The 17,350-nt window shown below is 38.7% G+C and overlaps 1 protein-coding gene across 1 annotated transcript in view; it reads right to left on the reverse strand.

The window, feature by feature from the left end:
• Nucleotides 1-337: 337 nt before the first annotated feature.
• Nucleotides 338-17,350, reverse strand: part of LOC113114796 (protocadherin-16-like) — a 99,515-nt gene continuing 82,502 nt past the window's right edge. Inside the window, exons 10-21 of the mRNA XM_026281824.1 lie at nucleotides 16,459-17,308; nucleotides 12,974-13,213; nucleotides 11,045-11,170; nucleotides 10,686-10,895; nucleotides 8,547-9,413; nucleotides 7,937-8,050; nucleotides 7,632-7,843; nucleotides 7,148-7,299; nucleotides 6,712-6,842; nucleotides 6,128-6,414; nucleotides 5,217-5,355; nucleotides 338-4,823 (exon numbers count right to left, since the gene is read on the reverse strand). Of these exons, the coding sequence (XP_026137609.1) occupies nucleotides 2,233-4,823; nucleotides 5,217-5,355; nucleotides 6,128-6,414; nucleotides 6,712-6,842; nucleotides 7,148-7,299; nucleotides 7,632-7,843; nucleotides 7,937-8,050; nucleotides 8,547-9,413; nucleotides 10,686-10,895; nucleotides 11,045-11,170; nucleotides 12,974-13,213; nucleotides 16,459-17,308 (5,919 nt within the window). The 3' untranslated portion in view covers nucleotides 338-2,232. The remainder of the gene's footprint in view (nucleotides 4,824-5,216; nucleotides 5,356-6,127; nucleotides 6,415-6,711; nucleotides 6,843-7,147; nucleotides 7,300-7,631; nucleotides 7,844-7,936; nucleotides 8,051-8,546; nucleotides 9,414-10,685; nucleotides 10,896-11,044; nucleotides 11,171-12,973; nucleotides 13,214-16,458; nucleotides 17,309-17,350) is intronic.

Raw genomic sequence — 17,350 nt, forward strand, 5'->3', positions numbered from 1 at the left:
CTATTAACACAGAAATAAACAACATAATTTTGAAAAAAACAATGATGTTTAAGACTCATTATTGGAAATACATTTTAATCAGGCACATTGTTAAGTATATAAAAAAGTATGTTTCAAAAGATTAAGGTGGAAACTGAATGAAAAAAACAGTGTTTTCTGATCATTATTTACAATAAAATTGCCACCACTTATCATAGCAGTGCCCTTTGGATTATACTGGGTACAAAGGTAAGACAAATGGCTGGCCAATATTTTTGGACCACAGTGCTACTCAAAAGTAATGTAAACAGATTTCCTTCACCTATAACTGAACAGTGACTTAAACATCATGAGAAACTTTTTAAACTGAACATTATTTATTTTCCTTCAAGGCAGCACAGATATAACATTTTCACAGTTACGAGTGAGGAATTGTTCGTGTACAAAAGTGAAGTATCTGCCATAAATATAGGATACTTGAACAAGAACAGAGATTTTGTATCCTTACGAAACACTGAAATTCTTCTGTGACGTTGAGAATCTGAACAAAGAAAAATGTTAACAATCAGTTATAAACACAATCATGATTTTCTTCAATAGGCACTGTGGATTTTCAAAAATTATAAGTTGAGCCTTTCAACGAACCTCAAAATATGTTGACAAAAACAATATGGAAGAAAAAAAAAACCTCTAGTAATAACACTAGTAAACTTTCGAGCACAGAAATGAAGTACGGTCAAAAGGCAACATTTACAATCATTTTCAAAGTGTTAGAAAATAATTTACAAAATATGTTTCACGATCTTGCTAGAAGAATGTTCAATGCTGCTATTATTTAGTTTGACATTGTACAAACTGTACATTGTAGGAACAAAGACATAACTCAAACCAAATCACCAGTGCTTTTCAACAAATATGGGTGTCATAATATTATTCAGCCATGTCATTTACATACACAAAGTAAAGTAATCCAGCATTTTATGGAATAATGAGCAACATTGACCAATTATTTCGAGTAATGACTGAAATATGCTACACATTTTTTTTACCTAAATGTACCTAGTTTCAAATGAAATTTTCTATTTGCTCAAAGTAAGTATAATTGGATAGCTTGATGTATTTTATTCAAACATAAACATCCAGTAAAAATTATCAGTCTAAGCCCATGAAAAAAAAAAAAAACAAGAAGTTATCAGGTTATCAGCCTATATATTGTAACAACAACATGATAACAATTTTCACTGGCCTTGAGAATATGTGTGAGACTCTGTTTTCAAAGAAAGACTTGATAACAAACATGAGTATAAAAAGGACAATACATTATTTCCAGTTACATTGGCAGCTCTTTCAAGGTGCTGTTAAGAGCTGCCATGACAATATTTTCCATTTCTGTTACTGTTATTTCTTTGCAGTTTTACAAATTTCCTGACACAGATAGCTTGTCTTAGCTAATTAAGTAGCAACCTGGTGCTTGATTTTATAATTCTCACAAAACGGGGAAAAACATTTTTATTATTATTATTTTTTTTTACATTTACATTTATTTTCATTAGCTACAATTGTGTTCCCATTAGTCAAGCTAAGGGAGGGGAAGCAGCATGTAGAAATCAATATGATCACTGTGGTCTGCAACAAAAACTTCAAAGACTGTGTACATTGCCATTTTTGCAGATACTGTACATTTTCTTATTTTTTTTTTTTTTTACTGTATTTATATAAATACTAACAGAAAATCATATTCCCCAAATATTTAAGAGCTTAATACTGAACATACTTAGAACACTTTAGAATGGCAACTGTTAATAAACTAAAACAAGCTCTGATAACAAACATACTGGTACGGCAACATATATACAAATATAAATGTATGTCAATAAAATCACAGGTTATAGCAACCGCTTGACACATGTCATTCAACAAACAAAAAAAAAACATCAGTACAAAAATATAAAATACAAAAAGTGTTTTCTCTTACAAAACATTGACATCAAACATAACTGTCCTTTAAAATGTGCAAATGCTGGGCTAAGAAAATTGCCATTTGATCTTCAGGATCGTTAGAACAGCATTATAAACAACTCAAGTCAGTGAGTCTAAAGAAGGGTGGCAAAAGCACCACTTTCTGAAACCTCTGGCCAGCCAGTGGGGCAACATTACATACAACATGATATTGAGGACTATGCCAGAGGAGAGGCATTTTTAGAGTACCTGAGCAGGTGGGAATGCTTTCTGGTGAGCTCTCCTTAGACAGCATTAAATCCTCAGTTCTGTCTCCTCGTGTTCTAAGGAGTGCTCATTTGTACCCATAATGGAGGACGAGTGACCTCCAAAGGGAGCAATGGCTGGGGAATGGGCAGCAAGTGGCGAAAGTGATGGAGAAAAACTCGGAGACATGGCTATTGAAGAAACAGTGCCATCATGGTCGATGGGAGATCGGCGCAATGAGGACAGGTGTGGAAATGTTCGGCCTACAGCAGGTTTCGGCAAAACTGTTTTGGCCCCTGGATGTGCTACAGAGGTAATAAGGGGAGGAGGGTCAATTCTGGGCTTGGGATCTGTCTTTGCTTTGGGATGAAATGGTCGCCGAGGGTTAGGTGGCGCATTCTCATCTTTTAATCTGGCAATTTCTGTAAAGACATTAGCCAGAGGCTGAAATTGAGGGCACCAATCGAGGAGGTAGTCCCAGTTGTAGCTGCCCCTAAGTTCCTCATCACTAGCCACAATAGCTGTAAGAGAACCATCTACAGCAGGCTTACCATCCTCCGGGAAAGCATAATCTTTCGGCTGCGAGATATTAAGCCCTCTTCCAACCCCAAGATAACCACCTCCTTCATCCCGATAAGCTGGCAATTGGCTTGATAGTAGTGTCCCACTTAAACTTCCCAATTTTTTCCCTTTAAACCATTGATTTGCATCCATCCCCGGCTCACAGGAAATGTCAGACAGCTGGTCTGCATCTTGCTGGATACCAGAGTCGGGCCCACGAGCAGCTATGTGTTCCTGCATGGAGGAGGAGATGCTGGAAACTTGAGGATATTCATTAATCATCCGGATCTCATCATCTTCTGCTGCTTCCGCTTCGGCAGAACCACGTCCACTGGAGTGAGATGGGTCAAGAGACCCACCTCGTGCGTAGGTACCTCCTCCACTCCCTGTTTGGTCTGTTGCATACCCAGGAAGAGTCTGATGATACAGCTTATCACCCCCTGGAACTTTCGATTCTTCAAGACTCTCCAGAACGGTACCGTGGGATACTATTCTAGCACAAGCCTCTTGTTCTTTGTACCTTTGGGATCTCAAGAGGAATATCACCACAACAACTATGATCAGGAACACAATGGCTGCCAAGGAAGCTGTTATAGCACTGGCAAGTACCACATTTATGTCTGTGTTCAAGCCGAAGGATGTATGAGTGACGTCAATTGTGACTTGGGCAGAAACTTTTCGGGAATTCTCCAAAGGACTGTGAGCAGTAACATCCAACGTCATCTGACGTGTCTCTCTTTTGGACCGGCTTGTATGTCGATGATATGCATCCATCTTGAGGGATATCACTCCTGTAGATGTGTTGACCTCAAAGTAAGGCGAACTGTTTGCAAGTGTGTAGAGGACAATGCCGTCCACCCCTCCATCCTCATCATTAGCATTTACTTGCCCAATGCTTTGCCCTTTTTTGGCTCCCTCAGGTACATGGAAGGTGAAATCTGAGTTAGTGAAAACTGGGTCATACTCATCTTCACCAGTCACAAAGACTTGAACTGTGACTGTGGCCGAGTAGTTGCCTGCATCCATTGCCATAGCAATAAAATTGAAAGTGTTTACCTTCTCAAAGTCCAATGTAAAGCGGGTTCGCACCTCACCGGAAGTTTGGTTCACTAGGAAGGAATCTTTACCACTGCCGGAATTATACATGAGGAAATATCTCAATTCTCCATATGCTCCTTTGTCATGGTCAATGGCATGTAGTATGGTAACTAGAGCATTTTGGGGCTGGTTTTCACGAATGCTTGCAGTAAGTGATTTAAGAGGGAAGTAAGGCCTGTTATTATTGATGTTCTTGACCTCAACAGTTACAGGAGCAAGAGCGAAGTGGCCCTGACCGTCTGAGGCCTGAATGATGAATACATGAGAGGACTGTTTCTCACTATCAAGAGACCTCCGCAAACCAATGGACCCAGTCCAGCGATCTATAGAAAAGAGCTCAGACTCATCTCCAGAACTGATTGAGTATTGGACCTGCCCATTAGATGTTGAGTCAGGGTCCACTGCAAAAAGCTGAAGTATTTCTTTTCCCGTTTCTGCTCGTTCATTGACAATAACGTTGTACTCAGGCCTACTGAAGGATGGAGGGTTATCATTGGTGTCTATTACAGTGATTAAAACTGGAACACTTGAGCTTCGTTGTGGTATGCCGCGATCTGAGACCACAATAGTGAGATTGTAACAATTTGCACTCTCAAAGTCAAGCTTATCAACTAATATCAGCATTCCAACTGTCTGAAATCCATGGCCCTCAAGGAAACGAACACTGCTCTCGATTTGGAAGGCATTACCAATGTTGCCACTGGCAATGGCGAAATCAAACCCGCAGTTGTCCCTAGACAAGTCCCCATCCACTGCTTCTAGGGTGAGGATGGTTGAACCAGGAACTTCGTCTTCAGATACAGAGGCTCTGTACTCAGTCTGGTGGAATACAGGTGCATTGTCATTGATATCAGACACATGCACCTGAACTGTGGTAATGGCAGTCAACGGAGGTGTTCCACTATCACTGGCTTCAATCACCACTAAAATGGAGGGGCGCTGTGAGTCAAACTCAACCTTCTTCTTGATGAACAGAGTACCTATATAAAAAAAATTACATTATAAGGTAAGATCGGGGCTTTTACTAAATGCTTCAAAACAGTAGTTCTTAACAGTAGTGGGTTTCAACCCAAAAATGATATCCTGGACAGGGTCCTGGACTGCTGTGCATCAAACTATAGAGTATTTGGGCATAAACTGATCTATCACTTGTAATATAGTTAATAACAACACAATAATCGGAATAGTGTTTTTAAAATTATTTAGGCTTGTAAATCACATTTCTTCTGTTGTTAATGATTTGCATATTCTCCAAACATTTTTTCTATTCAGTATCACTATACATATTTTGTGATCTCTGTAGTTCACATAACTACATTTGGATGAAGAATAATAAACAAAAGGAAAACAACAAGCACAAAATTACAAATTACCATTGCTTGGGTCAATGTAGAACATGTCCTTTGTTGACACAACCCTGTATGTTATCCTTCCGTTGTCTCCAGAGTCCTTATCCATAGCAGTAACTGTGATAACTGAGCTTCCTGCTGGGGAGCGTTCTGCTAGAGTCACCTGCCAAAGACATAAATCGGTCTTAACACTGACGGCTTTGAGTAGTACACAGCATCGATTTACTATGATTTATTAGAATATCAAAGTTAGTGTAATCTGTTATTATTGCAAGGCTCCCTAAAATACGTTTGATTGGTCAAATAACTGTTTACTATGTATTATTAAAACATCTTGGGTACCAGTCTTGGGAAAGTTACTTTGGAAATGTAATAAGTTACTGATGACCACTTACACTATTTGAATTTTAATATGCAGTGTAACTATTTCACTTACTTTTTAAAGTAACGTAACTTTTCTAAATTTCTAATGAATGTTTTCAAAACCAGGCAGGGTTACCCTTACAGTAGTACTCAACACTGATTAATACACATCAAATTAATTAAGATTATAAAAATTTTATTTTAAAGCACAGCCAACACAAAATCAGACTCTAGCACCTCTTTTTACTTTGAGATCTATCTGAGGTTAAATACTGATTTAAGATCATGACAAGATAATAGTTTAATAAATATGATACTGTTTTTGAAATCAAATCTTTGCATTGCTATGACCCACTTTGTAATCATTAACATTTTCATAAGTAACTGTAATTTACCTACACATTTTTTCTTAGTAATTGTAACTGTTTACATTCACATTGATTTTGTAATTAAATTACGTAATTTGGTTACATGTAACTAGTTACACCCCAACATTGTTGGGTACTTGGGTACATCTTAATGTTCTTTATCTATCAGTGTTCATCCTAAACGTGTGCTTTTTCTTTACATACCTCATAAAGGTCCTGGGAGAAGACTGGAGCATTATCATTCACATCCTCCACAAGCACGGTCAGATTTGCGTAAGTCTGTTGTCTGGAGTCCGAGGAGCTGACGGTCAGCATGTACCATGTTCTATCTTCAAAGTCAAGAGGGGCAGTCAAAGACACTCCACCTCCATAGCGATGTATTCCAAACTTTCCTTGAGTGTCTAAGTCCAGAAGTAGGGAATAGGAGAGAGCCGGCCCAGAGTCAACATCATTCCCTGTGACCTGAGTGATCACGGTCCCAATCAAGGTATCTAGAGAGAGAAATACACAATCCTGATAACCCAGTGTGAAATGTAATTTATTGTTTCCGTTTGTGGTTGCACCTTTCAAAAGTATTACATATTGCTGGACAACGCCCACATTTATTGGATACATTGTACAACATCAGTGACAGGAAATAACCATTAAGGACCTTGGCGAGAAAAACGCCTGGTAATTGAGTCAATCTTTCAGCACGGTGTGCCTCACTGTTTGTCTGCCAGAAAAAATAGGAAACTTACTTCATTGATTACAGGAGTGATATAAAGTTCAAACAGAAGTCAACTTACTCTCAGGGACTCGGACTTCACGTGGAACAGGGATGGTGGGACTGTTGTCATTCAGGTCTACGATGATCACAGTGAGAGTGGCAGAACCTGCTAACCGAGGACTGCCTCTGTCCGTTGCCATAATAACCAGGCTGGAGACACAACAACAAAATTAGAGTCAAGAGTCTGGACATTCTCACAGACTATTTTTATGCTGAGGGGAAAGAAATTTCAAGAGGTTTTAAAGTGCAAACTCTAATAATAATAAGCTTATTTTCAGGGAATTTAAAAGTTTGAACTGCATCAAAGGAACTGCATTCCATCAATAAATACATGGGCATGAAATTTGTTTTCTTAGCTATTTAAAATGTAAAAATATATTACTTTTCAATCACTTTTGTTTAAGGATAAAGAAGGTAAAAGGAAATAATCTAAACTGCTTTAAAAGCAGATGTACTTGGTCTGTGTCCAGATCTCTCTGTCCATGATGGCAGCGGTGGATATACTGCCTGTGACAGGGTCGATCTTGAAAAGGCCGCTCATGGACGATGACCTTATGGAGTATGTCACCTGTCCGTTCTGACCCTGGTCCAGGTCATTCGCCAACACCTGAGGAAATTACCGGTGAAATTGGCAATGAAAATACAGACAGATTCACAACAGCTGCTCGAGCGTAACATGAACCTCTAAGCAATGTTGGGCTTGGAACTCAAATTATTTAGAAAAAAGAAAAAAAAAATGTTGAAAAAGGGAATTGGTTGTGGCTATGTGGGACAGCTGAGCCTATATTCTCACCATGGACAATGAAAACATTGTGGGAAACGCAAAGGAAACTCTTTTGGCTTGCACTGAAAATATGCTGCTTTAGGCCAAGGGATGTTGTACTCCACAGCTTTAATGAAGACTCAACCACTGAGAAAACAAATGGGAGATTACTGTACCTGAATGATAGGATGATCATAGCCCTGGGCCTCACGAACATAAGCAATGTAGTTGTGAAGTTGAAAGCGTGGTAAGTTGTCATTGACATCCTGTAGGAGAAGGTTAACTGCCATGAAGGAACTGGAGGATGCGGTTTCAGCCTTGACCACCAGGCGGAGTCGTGGGGTCTCCTCAAAGTCCAGATCTTTGGAGCTCTCTACCCAAATCTCACCTAAATAAGGAATGTATTATGACTAATACTGAAACAACGTTCCCCATTACAAAGACTACTATCCCAATAATTTCATGCATTGACTTAGATTACCTGTCTGGGGGCTGATGCTAAAGGACTGCTGCTTGTTGCCACTAAAAATGCTATAGTTGATGCCACTGGTAGATCCATCAGGATAGTGAGCCTGTATCTGAACAACTGCTGTACCTATAAGGAAAAAATAAATTTTCCATCAAATTGGCATGTATGATAGATTTAGTGATGCACAATATATTATAACCATATCAGTTAACTTCTGATGTTTTATTTCATCATGCATCTCATTTCCCTTCACAATATTTATCTTTAAAAACTTCAGTTAATTAAAGTTGAATGTAATCTTTAGCAAACCTCAGAATTAATATCCATTTTTCATACTGTACTCTGAAATATTCTGATGCCTAAATTTACTTGTAGTTTTTAAAACGAACTGATTTTAGCTGTTACTGTTTTATTTTTTACAGTATTTATAAAGCAGTCACAAGTGTGTTAACATTGCTGCGTTCTATTCTAAACTAGACATTCATATCCAATTTTGGCAGACGATTTTACCCAAAGCAACTGTTAATTGAACCCATGACTTTGGTGTTGCTAGTGCCATGCTCAACAGTTTAAGCTACAGGAATATCAGTTGGATCACTGATGTACAGGGTCATTATCACACCTTTAGCAGCATTCTCCTGCAGGCTGACATCCCTGGTGTTGCGAGCGAAGCGGATGCCCTGGTAACTCTGCTCTCTGATGTACACGATCACAACTCCCAGAGAGGACTGCGATGGGTTACCCTGATCCATGGCCTCCACAATGAGGGTCCGCTGGCTCTGGGTCATCGTGTGGAGCTTTTCAGTGGCCTGGATGTCCCCAGTCAAGGAGTTTATGGTGAAGCCTTTGACAGGATTTGCAAACCGATAAAATACAGATCCATTTGCACCGAAGTCTTTATCTTCGGCTCTCATGGTGGCCAGCACCTTGTGGTTGGAAAGACTACTGCTGGACACATTGATGATGAGCGGGTCTGTGATGAAGAAGGGGGCATTGTCGTTTACATCTAAGATGTGGACGGTGACTTCAGCAGAGGTGTTTCGGGGGTTGGAGGCTGAGGAGTCTATGGCGTAGACTTTGAAGCTGTAGGAAGCTACTTTTTCTCGGTCGAGGGCTGCTGCTGTAATAATACGACCCGTGTGTTGGTCCACAATGAACATACCTCTGGATTCGTGGCTCAGAAAGTAGACCACCTGACTGTTGGAGCCTTCGTCCTTGTCAGAGGCTGAAACCTCCAGAACAGGAGACCCTTCTGATGCATCTTCTGATACCTCCACCGAGTAGCTGCTGCTGGGGAACACTGGGCTGTTGTCATTCAGGTCCAAGACACTGATGTCCAAAGTGACACTGCTGGTGAGGGATGGTATTCCTTGATCTTGGGCCTCCACGGTGAGGGTGTACTTTGCTCTGGACTCTCTGTCCAAAGACCTGGAAGTGGACAGCACACCTGATTTCCTGTCCAGGTGGAAATCACCAAAATGGTCTCCGTCTAAGGAAAGAAAGTTATGAAAATAATGTTGTCATCTGGCCTGTTAGTGTCTTCCCTCCCCGGGATCAATTTCATAAATGCTGACCAATGAAGGGTACAATTGTGTGTATATATATATATATATATATATATATATATATATATATATATATATATCCTAATTTAGGAGGAATAAATAACTTTTCTTTCCTTTAAACTGTTACTTTATCAAATCACAAAGAACACTAAGAAAAAACTAACTGAATCAATTTAAGCAAAATATAATAAAATATTCATAACTATGATAGTTGGGTACCGTATTTTTCGGACTATAAGTATAAGTCGCATCAGTCCAAAAATACGTCATGACGAGGAAAAAAACATATGTAAGTCGCACTGGACTATAAGTCGCATTTATTTAGAACCATGAACCAAGAGGAAACCTTACCGTCTACAGCCACGAGAAGGTGCTCTATGTTTTCAGTGTAGACTACAGGAGCACTGAGCAGCATAGAGCGCCCTCTCGCGGCTGTAGACGGTAATGTTTTCTCTTTGTTCATTTCTCTTAGTTCATTTCTCTTGGTTCATGTCAAATTAATTTTGATAAATAAGTCGCACCTGACTATAAGTCGCAGGACCAGCCAAACTATGAAAAAAAGTGCGACTTATAGTCCGGAAAATACAGTATATTTCTTGTACTTACGTTGGTACAGGCTGCCACATAATGTTTGACAAACTTTTGTGGAATGATGTGGAATAATGAATATTTACTGCAAAATGATCCATAACAATCTTTAAAGAAGTGACTAGAAGTACATTATTGTTCAAAAGTTTTCAAGCTGTTCTTTTTTGTAAATAATTTTTTATTTAGTATGGATGAATTAAATTATGGATGAATTAAATTGATCAAAAGTGACTTTAAATACATTATTAATATTATTTAGCTGCACAACTGCTTTCAACATTGTTAATAATAGGAAATGTAAACAGTGTTATTTATGTCTCTTAGAATCAAATAAGCATATCAGAATGATTTTGGAAGGAGATTGTGACACTGAAGACCGCAGTAATGGCTGCCAATAAATTCATCTTTGCTATTATATGAATAAATTACCATGTAAGATATATTAAAATAAAAATGATGAGTTCTGATAAGGATTAATGGGTATCTGTAGAACTGAAAATGATTTTAGGCATGAGCTAAACATATATGAAAAACTGTTTGTATACAATATATAATAATGATAAACATATATTATACAACAACATGTGTATTGCTCATGGCATTAATACCAGTGATTTTGTAGTGCACCAGTCCACTGTCCCCGAAGTCTTGATCCGTGGCTCTAATGGTGAAGAGCGTCACAGGTTCCTGGTTCTCAGGTACCTCCAGACTATAGTACACTCTCCCAAAAGCCGGTCTATTGTCATTCTCATCCAGCACTGTGACGCGCACTGTGGTCTTGGCAAAATTGGGCGGAGAACCACCATCTCTGGCATAAACTGTTTATGAGAGAGAGGTTTTAAACTGGCTAAACAAATGCGTGCACAACCGTGACATGACATTGGCAGAAACACAAAACTTCAATCTATGCTCTTAAAAGCACATCATTCTCTTTTGCAATTAAGTGACTGTGTTTTATCTGAAGTACCTGTCACAGCATAAACCCCTTGGGCTTCCCTGTCCAAAGCCTTGGTGGTTGTTATGACTCCTGTCACCGGATGAATACTGAAATCATCTCCTACAATACTTCCATATGTCACAATTCCATTGGTCCCTAAGAAACAAGCATAAAGGCATTATAAGAGATGAATCTACACAGTTTTCTTGAATGCAAGTCCAAAATATCACATCTGTGAAAAGCCCATCATTCTTAAGAGGCTGTGTTCACTTTGCGCAATGGACTTTTCTCACGGAATGGGTAAACACGCGGCGCACCCTGTTTTTATTTGCTTGTAGTTAATACCGCTGTCTAAGCAGTTGGTCTCAATCGCCCTCCCCTGGTCCTTGGATAGCAGATCACGTGCAAAAGGCGAGCAATCTGGCAGAGTGTCACCTGTTTACCTCGCTAATTGTTCATGGAGAGAAAGTTTATGATCCTTCTGTTTTATTTGCCCCTGAGTAAGTCCAAGAGAATGCAGCACTCCCCCCGCCCGGCCTGGCACCAATTAAAACCACACACTTTTATTTGTGATGGATTTGGCTGTGGTATCCAGTGTTTCAGAGAAATGTTAGACAAACATTCGTGTCACTTTTAAAGAGGATGGTGTGACCACCGCCGACCTCAGAAGGTGGGAATGAACTCTTCTCACTCAATGCGTGCGTTCACAGACAGTACCGTTTAGCATCACATCATCAAGTATATACAGTATGAGCCATTGTGTGGCAGAGATACAAAAGAATGTAAACAGAATTATTACGGCTGCCAATTTACTGTTAATTTAGTGTGATCAATTAAATAAAGAACGTATTGTGATACAAAATTAACGTAATTAATCATGCTCCTGACCCAGATGTACATTCCACACAGGATTTTCCTACCATCAAGATTAAAGTACCAACTTCAAGTTTTCATGAGTTCAGGTTGCACAGAATGAGTAAAGGAGACATTTGCACAAAATGTGTTCTTGTTTGTAATTAATCAGCAAGATGTTTTGTTGAACTACTTTTATATGTGACACACCATCTTATAAACGTGGCACTCATGATGTAGTCTAGATTGATTTACATAGCAGTGTTGTTTTTGTTAACGAAAAAAGTTTTTGTTATTGAAATAAAGCTAAGATAAAGTAAATGTTAAATATTAGAGGAAATTAAATTTACAGAAAGAACACTATAAACTAAAAATATTAATAAATACTAAAATGTCGCTAAAATTATGCTTATAAACAGTGAAGCAACAACCCCACTGGATATATTCTATTTTCATTAATGAACAATTATTTTCTAAATTGAATATCAATATTTATTATTACCTTATATATATATATATATATATATATATATATATATATATATATATATATTTTTTTTTTTTTTAAATTCTAATTTAATTATTTATTTATTTTTACGATGAAAGGACAGTATTTAGACAGGAAGCAAGAGAGAGTGGAAGAGAGAGAGGAGAAACAGAACTAGGAAAGGTCCATGGGCCGGGAATTGAACTTGGGTTGCACGAAGCGCAACAATGCTATACATCGGCATGCTGCACACAAGGCTATTGGCGCCAACACAAACTTTTCTTTACAATTAAATTAATTTTATTAGTTAAAATCAATAAAATATTGCTTAATATAATTAAAAAATAATGAAATATGAAAGTGAAAGCAGTGACATTTGCCAAGTATGGTTACCCATACTTGGAATTGGTGCTCTGCATTTATCCCATCCAAGTGCACACACACAGCAGTGAGAAGTGAACACACACCCGGAGCAGTGGGCAGCTATAGATCCAGCGCCCAGAGAATATATTATATATTCTTCATTCATTCTTCATTAATATTATAAATACACCACCATAGGTCATTATACAAATAACTGCCATGTTTATATGTCAGACATATATAGGAGCGTACTTTACCTTGGTCCAAATCAGAAGCTGAAACCACAAGCACAGTAGTTCCTGGAGGCTGATTCTCTGCAATAAAAGCTTCATATTCACTTTCCTCAAAGTATGGCGCCTCATCATTTATGTCAATCACCTGGATTGACAGTAACTGGGAGCTGCTGTGCGGTTGTAAACCGTGGTCTTCTGCCACTATGGTCAGGTTGTAGAGGTCTTGCTCTTCACGGTCAATTGGTCTAAGAATAGACAAAGACCCTACAGGAGAAATAAGCAAAAGTGTTAGGCAACCATATGATTAATGTGATAAGCATAGTGTCTGGTATTTCTTTTAAGTGATCGCCTAGTGAACTGCATTTAAACAATTACACAATAATGAAGCCATGGTGTAAATTGTTTAAAGTAAAACCACTCGCACTTAAGCAAAGCCTCATTCACACGCTCGCACGATGAACGATTTCCATCTTGTAGCACACTTTGATCTCGCATAAGCAACATCACAGTACTAAAAGCTGACGCCTTTCCGTTATGTTAAAAATGAGAATGGAAGTCATGCTGCGAATTAAAAAAATTACTCTTTTTTTTTTTATCTCCATGCACAGCCCTCCCTACCTGAACACTCACTGAGGCACTGTAACAGCTCAACTATCTGGCCGCAGTTTATGAGTTTTTTCCACAGCAAACAGAAAGAGCGCATAAATAAGCACTCTAGACACGCAACGGCCCGGCCTACCGTGCCCTGCTCAAATTTGGGGGTGCCAGTGCCCCTGTTGTTAACCTACCACAAGCGAGCGGTGCTCCTATTGATCCAATCTTAATTTCATGCTTTTAAAGAACCAGACGCAATGATTCAAAGCAGGCTGTAAAGGCATGATGGGAACTGAGACACTAGAGGGTGTTTTCGTTCTGTTTCGACTTACTTTCCCCTCTCTTCTATCTCCACAACGCTGAGCTAACATGCCTCTGAGGTCTTAATCTGGTAAGAATTACAAGTTTGAATATTTTCAGACAATCTGACTCCTCACCAGTCATGCTCTGATAATGTAAGGGGAAACCAAGTGGAAGAAAGAAGATGATTTGTTTTTCTATTCTAATATTAATAGTTGAAGGCATTCATAATGAGTTTCCCAGGCAAGTGAGAATTTGCAAGATCGGTTTGTCATTTATAAAGCAGACAAGTGTTATTTTAAAGAGACAGACCACCTAAAATTAAACATCCTTTGATCATTTTCTTAGCCCTGTCATACAAAACCTGTAGGATTACAAATAATGTGGTATGATCTAGCTCCATATTTTAATAAATTCTGGTTAAGTGTGGGGTCCATAAGCATATCAAGGTCCACAATAACAGAGAAACACAATCTGTTAGTGGTAAAACATGCTGTCAATAGCTACCGGCTGAGTGGTGTGTACTGTCTTAGGCCCCGTTTACATTACTGCATTTTCGTTTTAAAATGCATAACTTTTGCAGCATCGTTTACACTACTCCGGTGTTTTCGACCCTCGAAAATGGAGACTTTAGAAAATGCTGCAGACCTTGTTTTACTTTGAAAACTCCGGGGTTGTGTTTCAGTGTAAATGGACCAAAACTGAGACTTTTGAAAACGATGGCGTGGCTGCCCACATGCGTATCCTTGATGACCGTGTAAACAATAACATCATGCGTATTGTTGTCAAACACGTAGATGCATCCGCTATCTAAATAATAGGGAATCTAGATATTCATATATATGGCTGTACTTGCATGAATGGTCATGTGACATGCGTTTTAGGCTGTGTAGTGTAAACGGAGATCTCTTCTGAAAGACAGCGGAAATGCAAACACAATTTCTGGAAATGGATGAGATGTTAAATTGGCGGTTTTTAGGATTAAGAGAACTAAAGGGCATTTAGAAGATTGCAACTTGGGAGGAGAGGAAAGATGTGAGTCAAGCAGAAATGCAGAATCAAAATGAAATGTGCATTTTGCATGCAATCCAATCTTCCCCAGAAAAAAAGGAAGTCATAAGGGTCTGGAAAAACATGAGGGTGAGGAAATGATAGAAATTGAACAAATCCCTTAATGTCCTTTTCACACACATTTAATCATAAACAGTTTGCTGCAACTGCTGCATGTTCTGATGTTACTGGTGTGGTGAGTATTGGCCATAGTATTTTAAAATCACTCAAAATTCAAGATGCATCAAATACCAAGGTTTCAAAAGAAGATAAACAAACAAGATACAAAAATATGCTTGCACTGCAGTTGTGCTTACTATTCTCAATTTTACACAACTTCCTCACACAATCTGTATAATGTGTAGCATAATCTTATAAAATAAGAGAGAAAAATCACTGTTTAAAAACAATGTGTTTAAAATCCATTGTTTTGTCTTGTGGAATAAATGTAAATATACACCATCGTTTAAAATATCACAGGAATAAATTACATTTCTAAATATTTTGAAATGAAAAACAATTACTAAAAATGTTAGTAATATTTCAGAACACTACTACTTTTTACTCTATTTTTGATCAGATAGATCGAATGGAAATCTTACTGACCACAAACTTTTCATTGGTGGTGTATATTTTGTAGAGCCGGGACTTTAACGCGTTAATTGAGATTAATTAATTACACAAAAAATAACGCGTTAACTAAGATTTTAATTACAGAAAAAAATTTCCCGAATTTTTAATAACTTATTTTTGCACCGCGGAACGTTTCTCACTGGATGAGTTTCGGCGGACCGATTATACTGAAGCACCAACTAGCGTTCGCTTCGCATATCACCGCAGCAGCACATCGAGCCTCAAGTATCACCTCAACGCAAAACATATAGCAGCTAGCGTGGACTTTACACTTTATGTTGAACTATGTATTATTTTGTTGGTGCAACAGTTTATCTTGAACTCTTTAATGTTTTGGCCAAGGTTATTGAGAGTTGGACTTAGTATGTTATGGCCTCTGAAGCAACAGAGAGATGTTTTCTAATAGTCAGGGTTTCCAGTGTTCTGAATGTAATTGACAGTATTGTGTTTTAATTAAAAAAATACTTTACAGAAGGTTCCAGCACCTATAAGCTTCCTGAATTTCTGAAATGTACTATTTCTAAATTGTTTCTAAATATGCTATTGCTATACTTCATGGCAAAAATTGCACTGGTCTGGCTAGACTTTGTTGAACAAAAATAAACAATATTTTGTTGCTTAAGCTTATGTATTCAGTCATAATTCAATGGTATACTATAAATCCATGTGAAAAAAAATTACTTCTCACTGTTCTCAGATCAAATATTAAATGCGATTAAAATGTGATTAATTTCGATTAATTAATTACAAAGCCTCTAATTAATTAGATTAATTTTTTTAATCGAGTCCCGGCCCTAATATTTTGTCAAACAGCTTTATCGGGGCTTCAATTAAAAAAAAAAATGTAATTATCAAATTGTATTTAAATTTAGAGCATAAATATATAGTGAACATCAAGAATTTCATTCAGATGAAGCTTTTGATTGGTTTACCTGTATCTGGGTTAAGGCTGAATGTTCCTCCAGTGTTTCCGCTCTGGATACGATACGTCACACGTCCGTTCTCTCCCTGGTCTGCATCTACGGCCATGATATAGACCACGACAAAGCCCACAGGCTGGTCCTCCATCACACTCACCACAGACGGTGAGATGAACACAGGGTCATTATCATTCACGTCAGTGACAAATATGCGGGCTGTGACCGTCCCACGGCGCTGCTGACCGACATCGGGGGCCGAATCCATCGCCTGAACCACCAAGAGTAGCGAAGAGGTCCTCTCATGATCCAACATCATTCCCAGAGAAAGAACTCCTGTGGTTGGATCCAGGAACAGGAGATCTGGAATGTTTGGCCACTGCTGCAGGATTGAGTAATGTACTTCACTGTTGGGTCCGCTTCCGTCTTTATCAATGGCCTGGAAGATGTAGATAGATGATCCAGGATCTGTGTTCTCAGGGACGACTATGATAATGGGGTCTTCAGGAAACTCGGGAGCATGATCGTTGCTGTCCTGGACATCGATTACCAATGTAACAAAGTGACTTTTGGGGAGAGGCATGGAGAAGTCATCAACCTCAATCTGGAGAGTGTATCGAGGAGCTTTTTCGAAATCAAGCTCACGAGCCAGGTAAACATCACCCGTCTGGCGGTCCACCACAAAGGTGCCGTCGCAGTCTGTGCCTCCCACCACAGTATACGTGACCTGGCCTACTTCAGGAAGAGTCTGAGAATCAGGTGAACGAACAGATCCCAAGATTGAGCCGGGTTTAGCTCCCTCTACTGAATTCAACATTATTGGTTGGGAGTTAGCGGCGGGTGATCCTTTATTTGAGCTTACAACCTGTAAGAAAGACGTTTATGTATTAAATTTAGAAACTGAAAT

This window comes from Carassius auratus, chromosome 15 (genome assembly GCF_003368295.1).
Source record: "Carassius auratus strain Wakin chromosome 15, ASM336829v1, whole genome shotgun sequence".
Lineage (NCBI taxonomy): Eukaryota > Metazoa > Chordata > Actinopteri > Cypriniformes > Cyprinidae > Carassius > Carassius auratus.